The 27353-nt window shown below is 35.7% G+C and overlaps 1 protein-coding gene across 1 annotated transcript; it reads left to right on the plus strand.

The window, feature by feature from the left end:
* The first annotated feature begins 224 nt into the window (after positions 1–224).
* Positions 225–26926, plus strand: LOC142344435 (uncharacterized). Its single transcript, XM_075396076.1, has 7 exons — positions 225–376; positions 436–537; positions 834–870; positions 957–1023; positions 6352–6429; positions 6724–6831; positions 23552–26926. The coding sequence occupies exons 1-7, from the start codon at positions 339–341 to the stop codon at positions 26803–26805; spliced, it is 3684 nt and encodes a 1227-aa protein (XP_075252191.1). The 5' UTR covers positions 225–338; the 3' UTR covers positions 26806–26926.
* The last annotated feature ends 427 nt before the right edge of the window (positions 26927–27353 follow it).

Here is a 27353-nt window from a genome sequence, read left to right on the forward strand (position 1 = left end):
GACGCCCCCTCAGTTGGAGTAGAATGCCCACCACCAATCATGCAATTTTCATCTAAAATTGTGTATAAAAGAACCTAATTTGTATAATGGGTCAGAATGGCTGCTGGTTGGGGAGAGGTGGGGGGAAGGGTAGTTAAATTTAATAACTGACCTCAAATATTATGTATGTTTGAAGCCTGAACAGAGCACTGGTTAATGAAATTAACTTTTTTAAAATACTTGTGATTGAATAGGCAGAATGCAATTTCCCTCAGTGAATATTCCTTTTCAGAAGAAAAGTTAGCTATTCATTTGAGTTAAATTACATTTCAGATATTAAATTCTGGCTGCTATGAAGGATGACGAAACGGAAAATAAATAATGACTTCTTTCAAAAGTAAGTATCAATTAATCAGTTGATTGTCGAATTCTGCTTTTCATGAGATTTTGTTTTAGAAGAGCTGTATGTCTGGCCGAACGCCTGGACGATGCTGTATTGGACTCAAACGTAAAACAGTTCTGTGAAAATGTGGCAACGAAAGTCAATTTAACAAAACGGTTAGTGGATTATTTGAAGTAAGTTTTATTTCAGCTCAAACTCTCTATGACGGGTGAGAAACCGTTTCAAACACACAAGAGCCTTCATTACGACTAATACTACTAATGTTTGATTTATTATTTGTTTGGTTTTTTTGCAGATATATAAATACACTAACAATAACAGTGACAAGAACAATAAATACACTACAGTAACAGATATATAAATACACTGAAAAAGTCGTCTAAATTTACAATTTGTGACAGGATTCGCTGTTTCTACTTGTGTTAATATAGCAGAAACATCTATTTTGCAGGGCTGGGGATGGCAAATGCAGCTCAGGAAAACTTAACGTGAGTAAATTTTCTTGATATATGAGCAGTTTGATGTACCAGTTGGCCCCTCACTTCAGCTATTGCAACCATTCTTTTGATTACAGATTCCACAAGAAGACCTGGATCTGTTGCTGAACGATCTGGCTGGGCTCTTAAATGATGATGGCTTTGGTAAATATTCTGTTCTGCAACGATTTCTTATGTATGACGATATGAGGTCCGTTTGTTTGTCTCCTTTCAAAATTTTTGGGGTTTTTTATTGCTATCCAAAGTTTGTTGGAGGCGATTATTTGGTTTGTGTTTGTCTTCTTTTAATGCAAAACTGTGGGCATTGAATTGCGGAGCAGTTCTTCTTCAGCTTTACTTTTCTCTAAGTGGACGGTCACCGAGACTGCTGCTGAAGCGTCAATTAATGTGAAGGTAAATTTTCTAGGTGCCCCAACCACGCTCTTAAGGAACGAGGAACTAGAGGGAATGATTACTAAGTTTGACAGCAAAATTGACAATATTTTCATATGAGACACACAAGTCAAAATAGAAGTGTGATGTGAAATTTTAATTGGCCCGACATCTCCAAAAACAAAAATATAAATTTTTGAACACTTTTTAGCCAAGCAATTTTCAAATCTTTGAGCTGTAGAGAATAGCAATGCCACATTTAAGCGTACAATGTGTTGAATGGAAGAAAAATAAAAATTCTGACTGGACTCAAAACGAACCACTGAAACTGTGTATCAAGTCACGCTCAGCAGAAAATGTGTAAAGAATTAAACCTTGACGTAATAATTTTCAAGGACCATGTATTATGTTAGTTAAAAGTTGTTGAAATGTTTAGTTGAATTATCGAAAAGTATCATTGAAATACCTTTTTAGTTGACAACAATTAATCCAAAAACTGAACATTTTTCATTGTACTTGCCGAACTATAAGCATTTCTTGAATTCACTAGAGGAATAGTTCAAACTTTTTCTCACAACCGGAAAAACATTTTCAACATGAGTCTCAAAAAAGCTTTTATCTCGTAAAGCGAAATAACAAAATTTTTATCTCGTAAAGCGAGATAAAAGTGCATTTTTAAAACGCATTTTAAAAAACTTTCAATTTTGGGAAATAAGTTTAACTGTTCCTCTGGTGTATTCAAAAAACTATTAAAGCTTGGCAGGTTGTGAATTTTTCGGTTTTTGTATGTTAACAAAAATTAAATTCGAATATTATTTCTTCCATCATCTTACTACACTTTATAAGACGTTTTTATTTGCTCTCGAACGAAGTTCGGATCAATTTTTGTAAACGTGTTGGTCTTTTTATGCAAATTCTTCGCTTGACCATTTTTTGCGCTTTTCTTCTAGAACATTCTTTGACTTCTCAAGTGACTTTTTCACATTTTTGTTCTTCGTTTTTGACTGATCTCTATTGCTCTCACTCCGAAGTAAAACTTGTTGTTAAAATAAAATCGATTGCAGCATAGTTAAAGGAAGGCCTTGATAGCCGATTGGCTAGTATTTCTGGTGAGGGATCGGGAGGTCAATAGGTTGAATCCTGCCGTCGTCAACTATTTTTTGCACCCATAAAATTAATTTGTATCTGGAATCTAATAATCTCAGGAGCAAGTATCAGAGTGCTTTTCGTTGCTCGCATTCACCGGAAACGGCTTTACTGAAAGTCTTTAATGATCTTCTTTGTTATCTGAACGAGTCGCGTTCCGTGATGTATATTGGATTAGACTTGTCCGCAGCGTTTGATATAATTGATCATCAGTTTTTATTTGAGATATTAGCGAAAAGGATTGGTTTGCCATCTGTTGTGTTACTGTTTACTAAAAATTATCTTTCGAATCGCTCACAACAAGTTATCATAAATGGATGTCTTTCTGGTGATGTTAAAGTTAAAACGGGCGTGCCACAAGGGTCGGTTCTTGGTCCTTTACTTTTTTCTTGTTACATGTTGCCTTTAGAAGATAAGCTGAAAGAATTAGAATTAAACTACCATTTCTACGCAGATGATATTGTTCTTTATTTTGTAATCGGTTCGACCCTCAGTCAATGCATGTTTGATAATATTTTGACCGCGATTCAACGTTGGTCCAGCAATGCAAAATTGAAATTGAATTCGGATAAGAGTGAGTATATGATTATTCGGAAATGTAAAATTGTTAAACATGGTTTCTTACGTCTGCCAGAAGATGGTAACTACCCTGAACAGGTAAAACTTCTAGTTTGTTATATTGATTTTCAACTTACTCTGCAACGACGGATTAACTTTGTTTGTTCGAATTCGTTTTATTATCTCCGTAAAGTATGGTAAATTCGAGATCAAGTTAAAACATCAGTCCTAATTGAGTTAATTAGAGTTTGTGTTATCACGTGTTGACTACTGTAATTCGCTTTATTATGTTCTGCCAAACTTTTTATTAGCAAAACTTCGAATAATGAACTCTGCCGCGCGTTTGATTTTTCGATTGTCACCTTCAACACCAACCTCTTCATACCTGAAGATGCTACACTGGTTGCCAATTAGGCAACGCATTATCTTCAAAATCCTGTTGTATGCGCATCGCTTTGTACATCAGCTTGGCAAACTCCTACTTTATCGGATTAAATGAAACGAAACACGTTGGTTACAAGGTCTCAATTTTTTTTTACAATTTACATGTTCCCAAATTTCGCTCTACTTTTGGAAGACGTTCGTTCTCGCATGCCGTCGCCGTTGAGTGGAATAAACTCTCTTTTGAGCTGAAACTTACACCATCTGAAATTTTATTCAGGCAAAAACTCAAAACTTATCTGTTTTAATTTTCCTGCTCTGTTGAGATTTTAAATGGTACTTCAACCAATAATAATAATAATATTAGTAATAATAATAATAATAATAATAATAATAATAATAATAATAATAATAATAATAATAATAGTAATAATAAAGAAAAATTTATCTAAGCTACGCCCCTGAATTAAATGACCTCGCCTGTCGTTCGAGAGCAATTCTTCCGACGTTAGTCGGTTTATGTTAACCAGCATTACACAATGTCCCTGAAAATTTTGAGGATTCAATGATCTGAGAAATTGTGTTGAGATTATCATTCTTGTTCTCTTAAACTTTCACACAAAACTCTGGTTCTGAAAATCTTTTGGCTAAGAAGCAGAACTTTTTTGTTTCCACATTCATAATCATTCATAATAGTAAGTGATCATTCATAATAGTGGGTATCAGAAATATAGATAGCTTGGTTGTTATCGCAGTATTTAGGTTCTTTAGTAACAGCGATGAACAATGATGATGAACAGCAACAATGATGAACATGAACCTAATTACTGATAACAACCAAACTATTTGCATTTGTGATACCCACTAGATGGAATGTTTAATAATTTTTCTCAAATATGATTAAAATGTTTTAGAACTGCGTTTTCCAAAATTTTTTGGCGAAGCGAAAACTTAAAAACAAGACTTTAATGTGAAAGTTTTTTGAACTAACATCTCAAACGAGCAGGTTAATCATTGTTGAAAGAAAAACCAATATATAAGTATTTTTTTTAGATTGAAATGAAACCGATACCTTTTAGCTGAACATTACATAACATTAAATTTGGAGCGAAGATAGCTCATAGTTTCAGTACACACCTTTTCATCGTCTCGTTTTAGACTCATTGAGCTATGTTGTCCTTACTTTTCTCTTCATTAGTAGATTTTTAATAGCCACGTCCATCTTTTCAGCCAGCTATTATAGAGCTCCTTTTTACAATTTAGAACTTGTTTTGTATGTTTTGGTGCACGTTTTTTAAGATGTTTTCCACTTTTTTCGACAGCTTGTTGCCAGTGAGAAGTTAAATTAGAGTAGTAATTTTAGTAATGCTGGAGATTAGTAGATTATGGAGCTAATACAATAAGTTTTTTGGAGCAAATTTCAACTGCTTTTGAAATGGAGTAAGAAGATTGCGTTTCAACATGTTTTTGATCTTTGAGAGAATTATTTAATGCACTGCTATTTGACTTTCACTGTTTATATGTTGATTTCTGAAAGGCTGCTAATGTTCTTCGCTGTATTCTTATGCTATTTAAGTTCGTCAAGGTTCAGCTAAAGTTTTATGTTACTTAGATTTTCAAATTTTGCCGGTGTTGTTGTTTTCCTGTCTTAGTCTCGTTAATGACTTGTCTCAATAGCCCTGTTGTCAGACATAATTGGAGCTATTTAACGCTTTGATTCGTATATATTAATTTTAATGACTGACACTCTTTGTTTTCAAATATTTTTTAGTTGATTTGCTTATTTTATGGTGGTTCATGTTGTCCCTTTACATTCGTGTCATGATTGATGTCTCGTTGGTTCTCTAATGAAAATTAATGAAACTATTCAACGGTTTCAATACCTAAATTACGTTTCAAACAACTTGTCAATCCTGTTTTCAAAAACGATAGCTGTTTTTAGGTATGTAGCACGTTTTCATAGTCGTTCATGTTGTCCCATTACGTTGTTGTCATAAATGATATGTCTCATTGTTTCTCTCATGAGGCAGTTTAGAGCTATTTAATGGTTTAAATATGTATCTAAGGTTTTTAGCAATTTTGACTACTAACTGCTGATTTTTGTCTTTCGTGACCGTCTCTTTCTTCACTTAGTGTTGTTGATGACTGGTCTCTATAATGAGTTATGAGTTATGGTCTCTCTGATTTATTTCATAATTCAAGTTCTTCAATAACAGTTGACATGAACAAATATCGGCGGGTTTTTGAGTTCTACCCGCTTGTTTTGCTTAATGGTTTTGCTATCTAATTTCTTTAATGACAAGAGTTACACAATTTCTTGTTGAACTGTTGCATGATTTCAGTTTGCATCTTTTGTTTTAATTTGTTTCATTTAGAAGAGGCAAAAAAATTGTGAGTGCCAGACGAGCTGCCTTATCCTAGCTCAATTTTGTATGGGAAAGTTTAGTTTTACAGTGAAGCCTCAAAATTGGTGTCCAGGATTTTTCATTTTCGGATTGATATATGAATTAAAATTTCCAAAATTGTACGAAATAATTGATTACGTAAATAAAATTGATCAGGTATTTAAGATCAAAAAGAAGTCAGCTAAACTTAGGGTTTTCAGTAACGAGAATTTTTAAAATTGCAGACGTTTGAAGCAATTATGGCAAACGTGGGTGGTTGCAAAATTTTTGCTCTGTTCTTTAACATTTCGACATAGTGACTTTCATACTTAAGTTCTTCATTTTTGAGGGGTCTAAGTTGCTCTCGTTCTTTGTTCGTTAAAGTTTGTTGGTAAAAGCGATTGTGAGCGAAAGGAATGCGATGCCGTTTTTGCTGAGTGTTTAAGATGTCAAACACCTAACCTGGCGGTCAGCTGTTCGAACCCTTATGGGATGGTTTTCTGCAACCATGAAACTTTCCAAAGCGACACCCCCTCTAAATTAAATTGCCACCACCGCCTGTTGTTTGAGAGCAATTCATCCGACGTTAGTCGATTCATGTTTGATATCGCAACTTCTGGTTCTATTTTAGATGTGCACGAATCTCTTGGCCATAAAAGGAAAGAAACAACCACTGGGAAAGTGAAGCCAAATGAAACTCCGAAAAGAGGTGACATGCATTTCTGAGCAATTTTCAGATAAATGATTTTTTTTCAATAACCAACAGTGACAAGAGTAATGCGTGTTTATTCGTTGGTAATTATCTGTGTAGCCAATAAAAAGTGGATCTGGTCATTTTTCCGAATTTACATGTATCAGTATGGGATTATAAGGTTCTAAAATTATTACAGTTGATCAAGTTCTAACTAGGTTTCAAGTTTTCGCACTGGCATGTTATCAGTGAAGTTAAATCAGTCTGAATTTTAATGTAGCGTTTCTTTTCTTCATTCCAAAATTGTTTTAGGAGCGGCAAAGCGGAAACGCAAGCCGAAGATGCGACGTTGCATTGAAGCACCAATTTCTCGAAAAACGATTGGCTGGAGTCCCCTCAAGGAATCTTCAGAAACTCAATGTGAGTTTTTTAGTCCTCTTAATTTCTCAAAAACATCAGATTGAAAATGTTTTCGGCTCTTTAATATCATTACCTGGTGAGAAAGTTTGTAGTGTTGAGTCATTTGTCAAGTTTTTGGAGTCATTTCATTTAAGACTGGTTGCATTTCACCAGTGTTGTAAATTAGATGCAAAAAACAGTGTATGGCGACTCTCCGTTTGCTTCTCACAACATGTTTGTTCAAATAATCTCCTCTTCCAATAATAGTTCCTCCAACATTTTTTTTTTCAAAAATGGGGAACATATATGCGAGGCTGATTTTTTTCTTCAATCAAATTTTCTTTTTTTGTTTTTTACGCATTGTAGAGGAACAAAGAAAGGCACCAATAATACATTAAAGTTTAAAACCTAAAAAATAACAAAAACTTCATGACCGAAAATTTCAAAAAAAAAATGAATAATTTCGTTTATTATTCAAATTTTTAATAATCTCGTTTTTTTGAGAAATGAGTAGTCTCTATCCGTCTCCTTGTTTTCTGCTGGTTAAAAACTTTTGTACTAACCATTTTTTCCTGTGTCAGAAAGATTTTTGAGAAATTGAAGACTAGGCAATTTAGCAAAATAGCAAAAATCAGATTCAAAAAAGTGAAACTAAAAGCAGATGTTTTCTTCTCTAAATTCTGGAGTTGCTTTTGCAAAGAAAGAAATCTCATTTTATGAGAACTAACAATTTTAGTATTTTCAAAACCTTGGAAACGTAAAAAAAAAGAAACGTATCAAAAAATGGACATCAAATCAACCAAATTCATTATTGAAAAAAAAGGAAATATTTTTTACGTTATCTTTTCTTTGTATTCTTTATAATGTCAGAGCAAATAATTGGGAATAATCGTCACTAATATAATGGCATACAGATTAAATTGGAAGAGTTTTATGGATTTTGATATTGGAAAAGTTAATACATGTTCAGTTTCTTTGAAAAAGAGGAAATTTTTCACTTCTCTGTACTTTGAAATTGCTCTTCAAACTGATCTATTCGTCTTTGGGCGGTTCTGTGAATTGAAAACCTAATCCGTAATCTTTATTTGAATCAAAAAGTAAATTTTTCTTTTTCACATCTCAAAAAATAATATTTTCCTATTTCTTTAAAAAATACTTTTACTTAAGAGAGAAATGGCTAAAACCTTAATTTTAATGATTACCAGTATTCCTCCAAGCTACTAAACATTACCTTTTACAAAAAGCTTTTAACGTTCCTTTAACTGTTTAAAACAACTAGGAGCAGAGCGCAAAAACTGTCAGAAGTATTAAAAAGTTAAAAACTTTAAATTTTAAAGTTTTTGTAGAAATTGCGGTTTCAATTATATTCAGAACCAGAACTATGTTCATTAAATCTAACTTTAAACATTTCTGGTTAATTTCTGAAAAAGAAACCAATGGGCGGATTATGCACATTAAACATCAGAAAGTGACAAAAAAATTTGAAATAATTTAAGTTCATTTCTGATTTGTGTCAATTTTACGATTGTGCGTGCGTGCGAGCCTGTTTGGGTGTATGTATGGGTGTGCGTATTTTCAGCGTGTGTTGTATGTAAGTGAGAGAGAAAATATGAGAGCTGGTGTGAAAGAGATAGTTCCTACAATAATTAGACAAAAATAGAGGCAGAGGGCAAAACCTGGCAGAAATCATGAAATTTAGAAATTATTCAAAATATGACACAATTTGCGGACTTGAATATTTCCAAGGCCAAGGCTGCTTGTTTTTCAGTACTCACTGATAACACGTCTGCGAGTTTTTGAAAATTTAATTGTCCCCTTATGCTCATTAAACATCAATAATGACAAAAAGTTCGAAAAACTTAAAAAAGTTAATTGCAGATCTTGTTGTCATTTATACCATTACCAATACAGTTGCCTAAAGAGGTCCACACCTAAATTTCCAGAAATAACAGTGAACTGATATATAAAAACGGTGACGAATTTTGAGGTATTATTACATGCCAGAAAAAAATTTTAAGAAAATTCTTCGTTGGTGATAAATTGTCGTGATAAACTTAATAAATAGTCTTCACGTGCAGCCAAGAGGCTATTTTATTCTGTTTCCGCTCCTGATTGTAATCATTTGTTGTTGTATCAGAGGCAGGACATTGTTTGGGTAGTCCCAGTTACAGGGGATTTCAGATTCCGGCGGAAGAAACCTGTATGCTTCATATTCGAATATTGCAAACGGTGTAGTATTTTAACGAACAGTCCTGATTTCCAAGATCAAAATTTTGGCGCAAGGATTATTTGCAATTGTTTGAGCTTTTGTTACATTAGGTTATTTACTCAGTCAACATATGGCGCGAGAATTCTCCGTATTTGTTGAAGTGATTTAACTATTTTTCTTGTACTTATTTCTTTATATAGCGTTTAGATTATTTGTTTAATTAGGACCTATTCAGCGCTTACTGCTGTCTTCAGAGTGTATTTATTTGTCCCAAAGTTAGACGGCTTCATCACCGCCGGCTGTGTGCATTGGTTTATGTACAGAACAAGAACGCGTCATCTGTGTTTGATGTCAATTAAATGTGGTCATGGGTCTTGCCTTGGAATTGCTCAGACGACAAATTGCATTTCAATGATTTTTTGATCTTGTCCGAGTTACTTGCCAGGTTTTACAACAGATTTATCAGCCCTTGATCATTTATCTGCTCTTGAAGTTAAATTAGAAAGTAGATTCGCTGATATCTGAAATTCACTCACTGAAGCTGGAGATGAATTCTCTGAAGAAGCCGCATTACCCGTATCTTAGAGCTGCTTTCAGAAATCGGACTGACAGCACTGCTAGCGATCATAGTTCAAAGAAACGGAAAGCAAAAGGCAATGAAAACTTGTTTGCTGACAAAGAGTTCCAAGACAGAAAACCAAAAGTTTTCAAAACGGGTTCAAATATTAATCATCAGACGATAGCCAGCGCAATTAAAAGGCCACGAAAAAGATGGCATCTCTACATTGGTTGGTTAAGCAACTCTGTCGCTACGGATGATATCAGAGAATATTGCAAGAAAAAGAGAGTTGATCTACTGTGTATTCGTGAATATCCAAAGACGAATCGCGTCTGAAAACTTTCCACTGTTTTGAAATTTGATAATGATCAAGTTGATTCTCCCGATTTCGGGCCCGAGAATGATTTACTTTCACTACTTTATTTGAATCAGAGCGAGAGTGGCTGGCCTCCTTTGATACATGACTATCTAATTTTAAATTTGCCTGCGACCGTGTAAAATTTGTTTACATAATGCAGGATCGTTTCGCAACAACACTTCGCAAAAAAGAAATCTTATTGAAGCCAATGATTTTAACCTTATAGTTTCAACAGAAACTTGGATCAAAGATAACTCAAACGATTCTTTTTTCTCCAGCAGTGTTGCCCAAATGGTTTTTATTACTTTGAGTGCCAACAGAAAAGAAAGAAATGGCGTAGTATTAGCGGTTTTCTATGATGGAGCTTTACGTGTCGATAATTTTTCAAACAAGTGTTTAACAAACGCGGAGGTGGCTTTTCTTGAGTGTACGCTTGGCAATTCGGTCTACATGTATTTTGGTTTGCATGTACAGACGACCAATGTACAGTTTGCATGTACAGTTTGTGTCTTTATAAGTGATTTAACATGATTTTTCTTGCGGAAATTGGCGAAATTTTGACGTGGAAGCGTTTGCAGAAAGTATTTTTTGTTCCGATCGACAGAGATAATCCTGAAAATATTTGGAATAGTTTTAATGAACGAAGTTAGTTATGTCGATAAGAACCATCCTCTGAAAACTAAATCTGTTCGAAATCATACGTGAACTTTCTTCGACGATGAGTTAAGAACCATGAAAAGATCGAGACGAAAGTTTTAGAATGCTTATCGAAAGAATGGAAATTCCCAAGACAAAAGCCGATTTCTTATTTGAGTTTGGAGTGTTTTGAGCTGTTTAACAAAACGAAAAGTGAATACCTCGACAAATGTGTCGCTGTTGGAAATAAGCGTGTTAGGTATTATATTCTATTTCTTAGGAAATAATAACGTTGTCCTGCCGCAGTCACTAGGGGAGCCTGGACGCCTAGCACAGAATTTTATTGCTTCTCTTTGTTAAGAAATGGAAACCGTATTAGTTTCACTACCTCTAACGAATGGTTTAAATGTGAATGATTCACATACAACTACTGGACACTTTTCTGGTTTCTACAATGAGCGATTTCAAGTTACTTCTAAAATTTTCGAACAGTACGGCAGCGATTGATGTAATACCAACTAGGTTATGCAAATTTATTTTGACAAATTCTCCGGACTACTTCATTGCCTTAATTAACTCTCCAGACAGGGTAATTTTCAAACCAATTCAAACAAGGTGTCGTGAGGCCGCTCATGAAGAAGTCGAACCTTGATCCTGAGTTGTTGTCGAGTTATTGCCCTGTGACAAATCGAAGGTTCCTGTAAAAAGTTTTTGAAAGAGTTGTTTTTGAGCAAATTCATTTGTTTTTGGAATCTAATAATCTCAGGAGCAAGTATCAGAGTGCTTTTCCTTGCTCGCATTCAACGGAAACGGCTTTACTGAAAGTCTTTAATGATCTTCTTTGTTATCTGGACGAGTCGCGATCCGTGATGTATATTGGATTAGACTTGTCCGCAGCGTTTCATATAATTGATCATTAGTTTTTGTTTGACATATTAGCGAAAATTTGTTTGCAATCTGTTGTGCTACTGTTTAGTAAAAATTATCTTTCGAATCGTTCGCATTAAGTTATAATAAACGGATGTCTTTCTGGTGATGTTAAAGTTAAAACGGGTGTGCCACAAGGGTCGGTTCTTGGTCCTTTACTTTTTTCTTGTTACTTGTTGCCTTTAGAAGATAAGCTGAAATAATTAGAAATAAACTACCATTTCTACGCAGATGATATTGTTCTTTATTTTGTAATCGGTTCGACCCTCGGTCAATGCATGTTTGATAATATTTCGACCGCGATTCAAGGTTGGTCCAGCAATGCAAAATTGAATTCGGATAAGAGTGAGTATATGATTATTCGAAAATGTAAAATTGTTAAACATGGTCTATTACGTCTGGTGACTACACTGAACGGGTGAAAGTTCTAGGTTGTTATATGGAATGTCAACTTACTCTGCAACGACAGGTTAACTTTGTTTGTTCGAACTCCTTATCTTCGTAATGTGTGGTCAATTCGAGATCAAGTCTTATCATCAGTCCTAATTGTTTTAATTAGATATTTAGTGTTATCACGTGTTGACTACTGTAATTCGCTTTATTATGGTCTGCCAAACTTTTTATTAGCAAAACTTCAGCTAATAATGAACTCTGCCGCCCGTTTGATTTTTGGGTTGTCACCTTTAACACCAACCTAGTCGTACCTGAAGCAGCTACACTGGTTGCCAATTAAGCAACGCATTGGGTTCAAAATCCTATTGTATGCGCATCGCTTTGTAGATCAGCCTGGCAAACTCCCACTATTTTTATCGGATTTAATGAAACGAAACACGATGGTTGGAAGAGCTATTTTTTAACATTTTGCTTGTTCCCAAATTTCGCTTTAATTTTGGAAGACGTTCGTTCTTGCATGCCGTCGCTGTTGAGTGGAATAAACTCTTTGGAGCTCTAACTTATACCATCTGAAATTTAATTCAGGCAAAAACTCAAAACATATGTTTTAATTTCCCTGCACCTTTGAGATATTAAATGGTGCCTGAACCAATAATAACAAACCAATTATAATTTGTCGTTTGAATGTGTTTGTTAGGGCTTGTATTTGTTTGTGCGCTATTTGTATTTGTCTGGGTGTGGGTGAATTTTGGGTTGTGCGTTTTGTATGTGTACATGAGATGAAGAAAGAGATAGTTAGTTTGAGATGGATAGTTCTTTCAAATTTTACACATAAATAGAGGCAGAGTGCAAAAACTGTCAAAGAAAAATTAGAAAAACTACTTAATTGTAAAAAAAATTCTTAAATTTTCGAAAATTCGTTTCAAAGTTCAGTTTCAAAATTACAGTTACCAATAGAATTGCCTCAAAAAGTCCACAACTTGTTTTTAGAAAAAAACGAAATGACCTAAATGAACAGTGACGAACCTTTAGTAATGACCAATTGACAATTTTTTTGGCGTTGGGCTTTGTATTTGTGTTGGTGCTCCTTTGTATAATATGTGTACTGTGTGAGTGTTTGTATAGTTTTTCTGTTTCTATCGTATTGTACTACACTTATCTTTCGAGAGTTTGTTTTTCTGGAAATAGACGAAATTTTTTTTATTACAAGTAATTTTCACCAATACATATTTGTTGCATTCGGATACTCCCGACGGTATATGTGCCAGAATATAAGTAATTTTGCAACGTTGAAAGGTATATGGGAACATTGAGTGCTACACACAGACTCGGGCAATTTGTCTTGTTCCAGTGTACGCCACGTTTTTAGTTCGAAGTTTTCATTGGTTTTATGTAGTTTGTGTGTATGTTAATTGCTCTCAAAAGTTGCAAGTTTGTAGCAATTATGTTAGTCCTATGGTCTTTTAATACAATTATTCATCTGCCGTTTTGAGTTTTTCGCCTCAAAAACGGCATAAACAGGTAACGCCCGGAGGGCATTGAGTAGTTGCAGTACTTTTGAGCCCTACTAGTCTCCAAGTATGCGTTTGGCCAAACCTGTCTAAAAATTACTAAAAACTTGGACCCAAAAATTTCAAAAAGATGTTTATTTTCGTTTATGTTTAATCTCGTTTTTTTAAATCTCTATCCGTCTTTGTTTTCTGCTGGTTAAAGACTATTTGCTAAACCTTTTTTCCTGTATCAGAATAACTTCTGGGAAATTGAAGACTTAGGCAATTTATAGCTCTCAAAATAGCAAAAATCATTTTCAAATTGTAAAACTTAAAAAAGAGAAATGTAATCTCTAAGTGCTGAAGTTGTTTTTGCAAAGAATTTTCATTTAATTAGAACTAACATTTTTAGTATTTGCAAAACCTTGGAAACGTAAAAAAATCTAGTATCAAGAAATGAACATCAAATCAACCAAACTCATACTAGGAAAAGGGAAATCTTTTTTTGCCTTATCTTTTCTTTGTATTCTTTGTAATGTCAGAGCAAATAATTCGAAATCGTCTCTAATGTAATGGAATACAGATTAAAGTGAAAGAGTTTTATAGACTCTCAGGTTGGAAAATTTAATACATGTTCACAGTTTCTTTGAAAATGCAAATATTTCACTTCTCTGTACTTTGAAATTGCTCTTGGAACTGCTCTTTTCGTCTTTCGGCGTTTCTGTGAATTGTAAAACTTAATGCCCGGAAATTTCAGTTCTCAAAAGATTGTATTCCTTTTTTTGAAAATAATTTTACTTAAGAGGAAAAGTGTCAACTTTCCTTTGCATATTAAAAACAACTATATGCAGAGCGCAAAAAAGGTCAGAACTATCAAAAATTTAGAATCTTTAAATTTTAAAATTTTGATGGAATTTGCAGTTTTATTTATATTCAGTGCCAGAACTGTGCTCATTAAATCTAACTTTTTACACGTCTGCGCTATTTCTGGAAAAGAAACGAATGGGTGGATTATGCTCATTAAACATCATAAAATGACAGAAATGTTTTCGAAATAATTGAAGTTTATTTCTGATTTTAGTGTCTATTTTACGATTGTGCGTGCGCGCGAGCCTTATCGAAAATTTTCGAAATAATTCAGTTTAATTTCTGATTTTAGTTTCTATTTTACGATTGTTCGTGCGTGCGAGCCTGTGTGGGTGTATGTATGGGTGTGCGTATTTGCAATGTGTGTGGTATATGTGTGTGTGAGAGAGAATATGAGAGTTGGTGTGAGAGAAATAGTTCGTACAATAGTTAGACACAAATAGCGGCTGAGAGCAAAACCTGGCAGAAATGAAAATGTAGGTAAAATTACTCAAAGTATGCCACAAATTTCGGACTTGAATATCTCCAATGCCAAGACTGCATGTTTTTAATTCTCACTGATTCCACGTCTGCGAGGTTTTGAAAATTTAACTGTCCCCTAATGCTCATGAAACATCAAAAATGACAAAAATTCAAAAAACTTAAAAAAGTTCAGTGCAGATCTTACTGTCAATTTTACCAATACCAATACAGTTTCCTTAAGAAGTCCACACCTAAGTTTCCAGAAAAAAACATTCAACTAATATTTAGAAACGGTGACAATTTTTGAGTTTTGATTATATGCCAAAAAGATTTTCAAAAGATTCTTTTTTGTGGTGAGGTTTGTGTTTGTGAGCGCTCGTATTTGTGTGCGCTGTTTGTACGTTTGGGTTTGGGTGTATTTATGGTTGTGCGTTTTGTATGTGTGGTATGTGTGTATGAGAGATGGAGAAAGGGATAGTTAGTTTGAGGGAGATAGTTTATTCAAACGTTAGACACAAATAGATGCAGAGTGCAAAAACTTTCAAAGGAATACAAATTAGAAAAACTACTTGATTGTAGAAACCCTGAAATTTTCAAAAATTTTGTTTGAGTTCAGTTTCAAAATTCCAGTTACGATAAAGTTGCTGCAGAAAGTCCGCATCCTGTTTCTTAGGAAAACACAAAATGACCTAGATGAACAGTGAAGAACCTTGATTAATGACCAATTGGCAATTTTTGTTGTTTGGCTTTGTATTTGTTTGTTGGTGTTCTTTTATATTATGTGTGCTGTGTGTGTGCGTTTGGTATAGTTTTTCTGTGTCTATCAGATTGTACTACACTTATATTTCTTAAGTTTGTACTTTTGAAAAGTGACGGAGTATTGTTTCCTCAAACAGTACAAGTAGTTTTCTCCAACGCGTATATGTTGCATTGGGATACTACCGACGGTTTATCTGCCAGAATTTAAAAGTTTTTAAATGGTTTTCCCAATTCACTTATAGTCCGTTCTAGGTCTAGTTTTTGTTTAGTCAATGAAAATTCTTTGAATTGTACGTCAAGACTTCATTGAATTCTTTGAATTGTACGTCCTGCTATGTTTTTGTAATCGCTTTACCTTTTCATCACGTTTTACATAAGTCACGATTTTTACGTTTGACTTCTGACTTACTTACTGTTTCAACTGAATGGATTTTAAATTCTGTCTTTCATTGAATTACGTAATATATTGAATACGCTCAAACTCCAAAGAGCAAAGCCAATTAAACCGGATAAACTTATACAGCCTGATCATAAAGTAATAGTGCATTAGGTTATCAAAGTTCATTAAAGCGATTGCTAGCTGGCATTAGTATTATGGAGAATAGTGTTTAGACGCTGAATTAAGTGTAATTTTCGATTTTAATCAAATGTGCAGAACTTTTACACCAAATAAGAACACTTTGACGCTTAGAAAAATTCTGTCAACTTCTATCTCTTATTTTTTTGTTTCAATACCAATGTGCGTCAACGGCAGCTTGACGCACAATGTTTTGCCTGCAGTCTTTTCTCGTTCATCGCTAAACGCACTTTTCATTCCTTGGTTGGGACGCCAGATAGTTACTTTTTGATCCTGACTAAATTGCCTTTGCTAGTTTTTCATCCTGACTAATTTGCTTTCGCTATTTTATAATTGACCCTCAGTAAACTGCCGCAAATTTGTGAATTGTGAAGAATCACGGTTTTTGAATCCTTGTTACGGCAACTTGTAGCTAGGTGTTTTTGAGTGGTAACGGACGCTTTCGTCTAAACTGGTTATCATTGCGCTGCATTTTAACCATCGTCAAACAAAACTTTCCTTTCTATTTTTGCCGCTTTTATGACAATTTGCTTAAACTTTTTCTCTTCTGTAGACTGGTTTTGCTCTACTCGAAATACTACCACTGTTCAAAAAGCAAGCTTATACGTGTCCAAGTGTCTAGAAAGTTTTTAAATGCTATAGAAAACTTTAAGCTTGAATGGGTAAAATGTTTGAGAGTATACTGTTTTATTGTCAGCGTACTCTATTTAAATTTATTTTTGTTTTCCTAGTTTTGAGGTTTTGATTATTTGAGAAGAATCTTCTGCAGGCTGGTTTCACCCCCATCTCAAATGCTTTCGCAACTCAACAAAGCAAGCTAATGCAATTGAGCCTATTAACAATACTAGCTGCTAATATTTAACGCTGATATATAACGAGGCTATCGCATAGTACCAAAAAATTCAACTCAAGAGACACAAAACGGTGCCAGGAAAGGGTAAATACGCAGAATACGCTTCGGAATAATCTGCACAGCGAAAGCCGTAAGCAGAAAGAGCAGAAGCTTAATATCGAACTTGGAAAAAATGACTCGAACAGCACCAGACAGAGCAAAGGTTTTTTTTCTTAGCTCCCGCAATCGTTCATCAATGCTGAAAACAGAGCCTCCTCTGCTAGACTTGGTTTGCAATTCAACAGTAGAGCATGAGGCAGTAGTCATCTACGAATGCCTATGTTAGCCGTTCTCTAAGAATGCGGTTCACCATATATTTTAGGAGACAATTTCATGGTGTAAGGGGGTGGTTCTTAATCTTAAAATTTTGAAAACTCCTCGTATCTCCTCGCAAGAAATTGAGATATCTCAAAGCTTACGAGAAATGTCAATGAGTAGCAGAGTGCTTCAATTCACAATTTTACTGGTAAAATGGTTATCATACTTGCTGAAGGCAGAATAGGAAAAATTCAATTGATTTGGAGACAAAACATCCGATTTTGGTTCCTACAAAAAGTTGAATTGTTCTTGCGGCGTGAACACGATTAATCAGCGCGGATGGGCTGAAAAAGAAAGGATTTTTTCGAGCATCTCACTCATTCTTCTGGATTATTAGCATACTTTGAATTGAATAATGAGCAAGTGTTAGAGCAGAAAGGAAAAGCACAAAACAATTAAGTAAATGGAGCTTATCTGAAATATGATAGGATGCTATAACTGATCTTGCATAGGCTGGAGATTTTTTTGCGCTTTCTATTAAAAAATGGGCAAAAATCATAAGCGACGGCGCTGTTTGTTTGCCTGCGTATCAGTACAGGACTGGTGCCTATAAAAGTTGTTCTATAATTTAATGCGATCAGTTCTCCAAGGATTTCCAAGAAAAGTGTTCTCTCAACGTTTTTTTTCGCTCAAAAGAAATCCCAATTATTGATCCCCAAACTAATGATTGTATTGATTAGCCTAATTGTTGTGATAAACTTATCAAATAGACGTCTGGACAAATTTACAAACTGCGTATTTTCAGATCAAATTGAGCTAGGGATTTGAACAAAAAATATCCGCCGGTGCCAGCATTGGTTCCACAGGATTATATTCCAAAGACCCGTCGTTCCTAGCTTGACGGGCACTTTTTGTTGCTGTATCTTTTCTGCGTCGTCGGTGCCAGTATTGGTTCCATAGACACTACCAGTCTTTTCATCTGCTTAAGCCGCCGGTGCCAGTTTTGGTTCCATAGGCTACTTATTAAATAAAATCTGAATGCCTCCGCGAACACGTAACAATATCGGTTCCACCAGCGATGATCTTGTTGAAAAATTAATAGCATGCTCGACTACGAATTGTCCTGTACATACAAAAGTTTTGCTGCCCGCTAATTTTGACTGCTCTCAGCCTTTCACTTGCGGCTTTCGTTGTGCTTCTAATCAGTTGAAACATTCAAAATCGTACTCTGAAGTGGTTACGAATTCGTTGAAAAATGAGCAGCAGACTCGAGCAACTTTGTTTGCTGAAATTCAGCAAAAGCAATCACGTAAAGACTCAAAAATATTAAATTTAATTGTAAAAGGGACAAAGCCATCTGAGAAATGTGCTGGCTAAGATATTGTTGAAAAAATTGCAAATCAAATTGATGTATCTCTTGTGTCATCTGATGTTCAATGTAAATGGATTGGAAAACCACAACGTGATACAGGAAATCAGTTATTGCTTCTCAAGTTTAAAGAAATGATAAAACGTAATCAGTTTCTGCGTAAGTCAGCAGCATTGAGAGATTGTGAGAATTTCGATTGTGTATATGTGCAGAAACGTCAACTTGAAAGTCAAAATCCTGCTAACATATACAAAATTCGTCGTGGTCGTGTACAACAACAGAATTGACTACAGACAAAATGCTCCTCAAATTTCGATCCTCCTTCTTAACGTTCAGAGCATTCTATTGATTGAGAGAAGACTGAACTTTTGCCAGCTCTTAAGCTTAATTTCACCCGCTGTTGTCTGTCTGACAGAAACATGGCTTGATGATTCGGTCAGTGTTAATGGAGTTTTCGCACATCGACCTTATACAGTCGTTCTGCGATCAGATTGAACGGCCGGTCATCATGATGGACTCCTAGTAGCAATGAGTAACGCTTTTCTGGGTGCTATTAGCTTAATTTATTGTTCCAAGTGAGCATCTTTGTGTTCTTGTCTTAAGTAACCAGATTCTTACTCTCTGCATTATACTTGCATATCTACCTCCTCGAGGATCGGTGTTTTATGTCAAACCTGGTGTTACAGAAAACAAATTGCGAAGTGTTTTTGCTGATGTGGAGGCAATCATCGGCTGTGATCAACGCAAAGATGTCCAGTGGATTCTACTTGGTGTTTTTAATTTTACCAAAGTACGTTGGGAGTCGATCTCTTCGCCTCATTCTTACTAGCAAAAATTGTTAGAACTTTTATGCAATGATTTATTGCTTACACAAATTGTTGATTTGACTACTCATAAGCTTAGAAGTATTTTGGATCTAATTTTTTGCTCCCATCCCGACAAATGGGACAATATTGTAGAGCGATTGTGCTCAGATCATTATCCTATTCTTTTAACAAATGTTGACCTAGATTAACAATATGCAAATGGGCACGCTTATACGATCAGCTCTTTTAACGAGGCTGACTTTTCTTTGCATCTAACACTCTCATGATCTTTCGCTCAGGAGTGCCACAACTTGAATCCTGATTTTCTATCAATGTTCTATCGTAAAGTATTTTGCGCTCTCAATCAAAGTCTTAGCAGAAAACGGAGAAAGCTCTTCGAAGCTCCATTCTATTATTCATCGCAGACAATGCATTGTTTAAATAAACTAAATACAGCTCGAAAAGATCAGAAAAATACGGTTGAATGCCTCGAAAAGGAGCTAATGACTCTTATTGACTTGGACAAGCAGGTCTTGTTAATCCGTGTGCAGACGTTTAATACAAATGAAGCATTTGCTATGTTGAAAAGTTTAAATGGTAGAAGTTTCTTCCCTAAACAAATGTTCTACAAAAGCGAGGTGTCTTTTGAAGGCTCAGTGAAAGCAAATCTGTTCAACAAATTTTTTCAATCACTTTTTCAACCGAAAACTGAAATACGATTAACTGACTTTGTGTGCGGCAATGAGATCTAGTTAGCATATGTTCAGTTCAGCCTTGACGAAATTCAAAATTATCTTTTAAGGGTCCCCAGTAGCTCGACTCCTGCTTTTGATGGTATAGCGCCGACTATTTTAAGTAAAGCGGCACATACATTAGCACCATTCGTCTATCTTGTTTTCACATATATTATTCATTCACAATTTTGGTCCGAGAATTGGAAATGTGCCTATGTTACCCCTATTCACAAAAAAGGACCTCGAGCGGACGTTGAAAATTATCAGCCTATTTCAATACTATCGAGGTTATCTTAATTTTAGAGAAAATTCTGTTTCTGTTTATTTATCCGAAGATTAAAGATCGGTTGAATCCTAGACAACATGGATTTCGTGCAAAACATTCTACAGTTACGCAATTGCTCACATTTCTGCATGAGTTATATCTGAGTTTTGACGGAAACGTCGAACAAGTTGTTGTTTATTTAGATTCAGCAAAGCTTTTGATTCTGTGGACCACTCCACGCTGCTTTCGAAGATTATTCTTTTTGGTTTTGACGAAGATTTTGTGAAACTTATTAATTCTTATTTATCATCTAGACGTCAATGTGTTAAATTAGATGGTGTTTTATCAGAGAGCCTACCTGTTACTAGTGGTGTTCCTCAGGGAAGCGTGTTGGGACCGCTTTTCTTTTTAATTTTCATTGATGATATGATTGACGTACCCGAAGTATCAAAAGTTTTCTGCTACGCTGACGAGCAGAAATTGCTCTGCCATGGCGACTTCTGCTTGATTAGTGCTCAAAATGACCTATGCTCGTTGCGGTTATGCGCTTATTGTAACTATTTGTCTTTTAATTCAGCTAAAAGCGGTTATTTACATATTAGTAGAATGGCATTGGATAATATACTTCTTGGTGATGTCGAGATTCCTTCACTTGATAATATTACGGATCTGGGAATTGAGGTATCCAAAACGTTGAAATGGAGTCTTCATATTCAAACAAAAATAGTAAAAGCTTGTCGATCGTTCAAATACTTGAAGCACAGTGTTCCGTTCAACCTCCCATCTGGAGTTAAATTTAATTTATTCAAGGCATGTTTTGTCGGTTCTTCTATATGGATACCCTGCTTGCTTTCCTGAAATTTCTGATATACGGAAATTAGAACAGCTCAATATCCATGGCCTGCGTTGGTGCTTTGGTTACAATGACTACTCCTCCCTGCTAAAATTTTCCAACTCGCTGCCAATATGCTATCAACTCATCGAGCGTGACATACATGTTTTTGCGACAATCTTAAACAACGAGAATTGCATATCTTTTGACAAATTTTTTCAAGTTGGACTCAAAGGTCTTAAACCTACGAACTTTTGATCGTGAACGTCTGGCACTCACACGAGCTAAGAAAAGATGTACAGAAAAATCTTTTTTCTTCATAGTTGAACGTATTATAAATGATGCCGCGGATTTACTTAATGTCAGCATCAGTTTTTTCAAGGATACTTGCAAATCCAAAACCGCAACTCTAAATCTACTAATGGCAATGAGAAATGATAAATATGATTTTGACTTATCTTGCACGTGGTACCTTAGGTGTAGATGTAGTTTCTGTATAGCATGACTTTCCGTTACATAATTTATATCATTTTTTATCTTTGTGATACCATTTGTATCATCATCTTTGTTTATACCCTCAGAAGGTAATTGAAGTCTTATACTACTACTACTACTACTACTGTTAGGAGAGTTAGTTTACCATATCTGCCATTGCTAATTTTTTTGGACAGGATTTTTTCAGAGACTAATATAATATTCGTCGAGGTTTAGAAGAGATCGAGGAATCTGAAGGAGCAATTCGGCTAGCTAGCAAGTCGGCCAAAGGACACTAGTAAGCTCCGTCTTGTACTCATTTGGAAATGATTTTTTCACTTTCTTAAACAAGGCTGGTGATGTTCCTAACTAAGCCTTTTTAAGGTCGAATTAAGTCATCGGGATGTAACACAGCATATCAACACTTGAATGTATGGAATGTATGCTGACGGCAAAGTAAGTTAGCACCCCTTATTTTCACGAAGTAAACATTCAATTTTTGAGGCTATATGACTCGAACTTTAAATCATTTTTTGAATTCAATTTTTACACCATTGATTTCCTATCTTGTCATCTCGCCTACCTATGAAATTCAGATAAGCCGCAACGCTCACTTACCAAGAATCCCAATTTAGAGTTGATGAACTCCACAAATGCAAACTCAATCGTAGTTAAACAAACGTGAAAACATCAAACATCACATCTTGTGATAACATTCTTTTTACTGTAAAACTTGGATAAGTTCATCACCTTTACATTGGGATTTCCGGTAAGTGAGCGATGACGTTTATCTAAATTTCATAGGTAGGCGAGAGGACAAGTGCAGGGGATCAATGGTGTAAAATAAGGGTTTCAGACTTCGAAAATAGGGGTTGCTAACTTACTTTTGCCATTCAGTATAGAACGATGATCAACTGTCTTAGTCAAGATTTTTTCACACTTTCAACTACTGACAACTGTTTTTAGCGCGTGAGACAAAACTAGTGCTTTGTTACTGTCACTACAACGTTTCCACAATCAGTTAAAGTTGAAAGATTGATGTTCGGTGCGTGACTCCTTGTAAATAGAGGAGTCAAAAAAACTAGGAGGAACGAAGTTCCTAAGTAGGAACAAATTTGTACAAAGTGCCGGCTTAGTTTCTTCCTCTGGGTTTACCTGAGCTTAGCTTAGTTTTGGTGTTTTGAGGCCGATTGAGAACTAAGATGAAATTGAATTGGAAAATTTGAAAGTTATTGAAATAAACTTTCCGTTTTTTTCTAAAAATAAAACGCTGAATAAATCAACATAGACCAATTTTTTAAAGTTGATTATTTGATTCAAATTTGTGGAGATATATTATAATCAGGAAAGGAGATAGGGAATGCAATATTGAATATGCGTTTTTATGACATTCGAGTGAATATCGGGTAACACAAATGTAAGCTGTTGTTTAGTGAAATGCAGTCCACAGGCTAACTGCAAGAACTTAATGTCGGGATAGATTTGAAACTGCTGAAAGAACTTATTGTACCGGTTTCCTTGTCAGAATCGGGAGAGCAGCTGTTACATTTTTTGTCAGAAGTCAAGAACAGGCGTTACATTTTTACGAGATTGAGTAAGCAGTGTTGTTTGAGTAACTTAATACACGGGAATATAATACCGAACATTCTCGATCTACAAATGTCGCACGCTTTGAACCACAGGGCCATTATGATTATGAATTACCGAAAGCCATTAAATTTATCCACTACATTAACTCATCACTGAGGCCAATTTAAAACCTCATTAAGTTTCTGCTCTGTTCGATGTCTTCCGTTAGCTTAAAAATGAGGCCGTGACTAAGCGCTGGAAACGTAATATCCAGTCCTCTGATCTCTAGTCTGAAATTGTTTCAGGGTTCCAACCCAAAGAGGGCTACACGTCTCTGAAAGATGCTTACCCTGCACTGTTTGAAGAGAACTCAGATGAGGTTAAACTGTGCTTTCCAAAACCAAAGCGTGGCCGACCAAGAAATTCAGATCCTCTTATGATACCTCCATTCATAAATTACAGCTGTACTGCAAATTCAGCCGTGTTCCAAGTCCCCAAAAACACTTCAAATAGCTTTGTTCTCAACAAAACCAGGAAAATGGGTGAAAAGTTTGCTATTTTACCGAATTCTCAAGTTGAACATGCTCAATCTACGCAACTTGATCAAGTTACCGGAGCTTCTGAGAAACCTGATGTGAGAAAAAGGTCACGTCCAGCGCAAAGATCGGAGATTTCATCTAACGACAGTACCCAATTTATCCAGAATTGCGTTGAGAGAGTAAAAAGTCACGACCCAAATGCGTCTTTTGGGCTTCTTACATTCAAACAAGTGCCAGTGAAAAATGTGAGAGTAATATATGGCTCTGAAGAAAGTAGGCAGTATAATCCTATTCTTCCGAAAAATGAAAAATTTACAAAAGTTCTGTTGACCGATGTGCAAGTTGCCCATATTGATACAAATAGATTGTCAAGTACCCAGCAAAATGAATTGTCGTTTCAAAGAGTAACTCTTATGTCAGTTTTTGGTGGAAATGTCGGATCGAGTTCAATGTTAAATGAGTCCACGAACTCAACAACTGCGTGTGATTTTTCGGCTAAAAGTAGTTCGACCAATCAGGTTGCTTCATCAGTTAAAGACAGGCAAAAATTGAGCAAAAAGTCCAAATCACTAAATTGTGGTTTTATCAAGCCTAAGCTAGAAAGAAGTCCTGAAGTTTTCTCAGCTCGTAAGTTTAGTAATGTATATTTAAATAAGTCGCTTATTAACTGGCCGTATGAGCCAAAAAACAATTTGCCGAAATCGGAAATTCCTCTCGGTGAAACGTGCATTGACGGAAGCATATTACGTAATAGTGACAGTGATTATGTAATGTCTAGTGATGACTCATCAAATGATTCGGAAGATGATTTCAGTCTATCTCAAATAAAGAAAACACATATGAGTAATGAAAAAAGTTCAAAAACTGCTTTCGATGGTGGTCGATTACGTAATAGCATCGCGAATGACGTAATGACTAGCTGTGAATCAGACGATGATTTGAGACTATCTGTCATTAAAAACCGAATCAACAGGACTGGGCGATTTTTGCAACAGAAATCGAAAGTTGATGACAACTTATTTGGTTACACTTATGCGAAGCTTAGCTCAAATAGAGTCGAAAAGGACTACTCATTGTATTACAGAAAGGTGCACTCTCGAAAGCCTCAGCGAGAGTTTCCAGATAATAAAAAGGAGAAAATGGGTTTTGAAATCAGGATCTACCCCGATGTTGTGGTCGATGAAAATGCGCTAGTTGATTCAAGTGTTCCTAGGAAAAGGGTCCAGAGGTTGAATAGACCCGGGAAATTCCAACTGAGACAAGTTGAATGTCCTCCGGATTGTTACTGCTGGAGGGACGGGATGGTGGACGATAGTAACGAAACAGCAGTAGCTGCAGCACCTCAGCCCCCTAAGAGGCGGATCACAACAACTAAGCTGGAATCTTATAGTCGGATGACTTCATGTCCTGACAGCTCCACGGCTGTTGCAGGGGAAGAAAATGGAAAGGACAATTGTGTACCTGCTAAATGCTTCACTGATACGGTTCGCGAAAAATCGATTGGTGTTGATGACGAGGAATCTTCAAATTGTAGTCCTGAGATCTTCACGCAGACATCTGAGCTCTCGCAAAGATCTGGACTCGATCAAAGATCTCAACTAAACAAAAGATCCCAACTCGATCAAAGTCGTGAGCTCAAGCAAAGATCTCAAGTTACTCAAGGACCACAGCTTACCAAAAGATCTGAGCTAACACAAGAATCTGAACTGACCCGATCGGATTTGAGCGATTGTGAAGAAGCTATGGCAATTAATAGGAGTTCTCGTAATAAATTAAGAGTATCTCGCTTACTTTCCTCAGAATCTGAGATTTCTGATTGTGAAGCAATGGAGCCCTCAGCTGTATCAGTTAGTGAAAATTGTGAAATGGAGGATTCAGTCAGAACTAGTGTTCGCAAAAAAGTAAGGCCGTCGCGCTTGTTATCTTCGGATTCCGAGGATTCGGAGTGTGAAATGAACGTTGTGTCCGTTCCTGTGATTACACAAAACTCGGGAGACAAAAGATCGTTTGAAACAAACCAACGTAAACATATGAAGATGTCACGCGTACTGCCGTCAGCTAACAAGATGTTTAACTGCAGAAAGGATGTCACGCCATTTGTAGAAATTAGTTCTCAAGCTTTTGAAGATCCGAACTCGGTTAAAATCGACGACTCAGGAAAATCGAGGAAATCAGCCCTATCTCCTAATCATGAAGATCTGGAAAGTGAAATGATTGAGAATGCAAACCTAGAAAAGTGCTTACAAGTTTGTGAAGCTGAAGAATCGCAACCAGTATGTGATAACTGCAAAGAATCAGATTTGGATCTCAATTATGACAGCGACGTTTCGTCATCGTCAAGTATCGTTTTTGACCACCGAAAGCCCAACTTATTTGGCAATGGAATTCAACGCTCTGTACTTTCTGACGATGATTCTTGTTCGAACGAGGAGTTTAATGTCAAATCTTCAAACGCCGATGTTCTAAAAACCTTTCAAGAAACTGAAGCAAATTGTTCAACGATTGCGATTCCTGTTGCTCATGATTTGAGCAATGCGGAATCTACTGTCGCTGATTTAAATGTCGGTGAAACGGGAACCGGTACTTTCTTTTCGCTACTGGAACAGGAAAGAAGTGTGTGTCATCTAGAATCGGATACTCGTAGTATTTCGGAACAGAATCAATCTTGCGACAGCGATAATGAAAATGATTTTGAAACTGTATTTGATTCAACTCTTAAAAGTGACGAGTTATTGAGGTCATATTTGGCTAACAGCTCAATGATTAATTGCGATCGAGTCGAACCAGAAAATTTGACAGAAAGAAATGAGACAATTAGCGGTTTGGAACATTCGTTAGACACGTCCTCAAACAACAGCAGTCCTGAATTAGTTGCATCTTGTGAAGATAAGGAAAACATTAATAACAACAAACTGCAATGTAAATACAGGAAGCAGCCTATAATGTTGAAAAAATGTAAACGTAAAGCTTCCTTCATTGATTCAACTTATTCACAATCTAAAAAAGCATTGAAAATGTGAGTTGATTTATTTTAATTATATTTAATTATAGTTTGTTTATTGCGGAATTGCGTCAAAGTCCTTTTAAGGGCCCGTAAATTGTTTTGTGATTTTGCAATTTGAAATTTATTATTGCTTTTTAGTTTTGCATAATTTTCCGGAAGAAATAGAGCCGATTTGGGTGTGAGTGCGCGTTGGGGGCGGGGAGGGGACTGTATGTTTTTACATCAGTTAACAATTCTGGGGTTCAGTAACATGCCCGATCAAATAGCCGATCTATATATCTCTTTTACAGATTGTGTCTTTATACTGCGCGTTATATAAAAATAGCTTGTGTGCCTGGGAGTAGTAAAAAGTAGTTTCCCACTAAGCATTGGGGCTGAAACAAAAATTCCAATTAGCATCAAACAGCAATTAATTTTTTAGCAACAGTTGTTTCCTTACGCCGGCTTAAAAACTTTAAATTTTTTCCGAACGAAGTTCAATGAAAACAACCAGAGTATAAAAAGCATGAACGGTATTACATCAAAATTGTTTGCATAGACCACAACAATTACACCGCACGTAAA

The sequence above is a fragment of the Convolutriloba macropyga genome, chromosome 8 (genome assembly GCF_964194025.1).
Source record: "Convolutriloba macropyga chromosome 8, txConMacr16.3, whole genome shotgun sequence".
Lineage (NCBI taxonomy): Eukaryota > Metazoa > Xenacoelomorpha > Acoela > Convolutidae > Convolutriloba > Convolutriloba macropyga.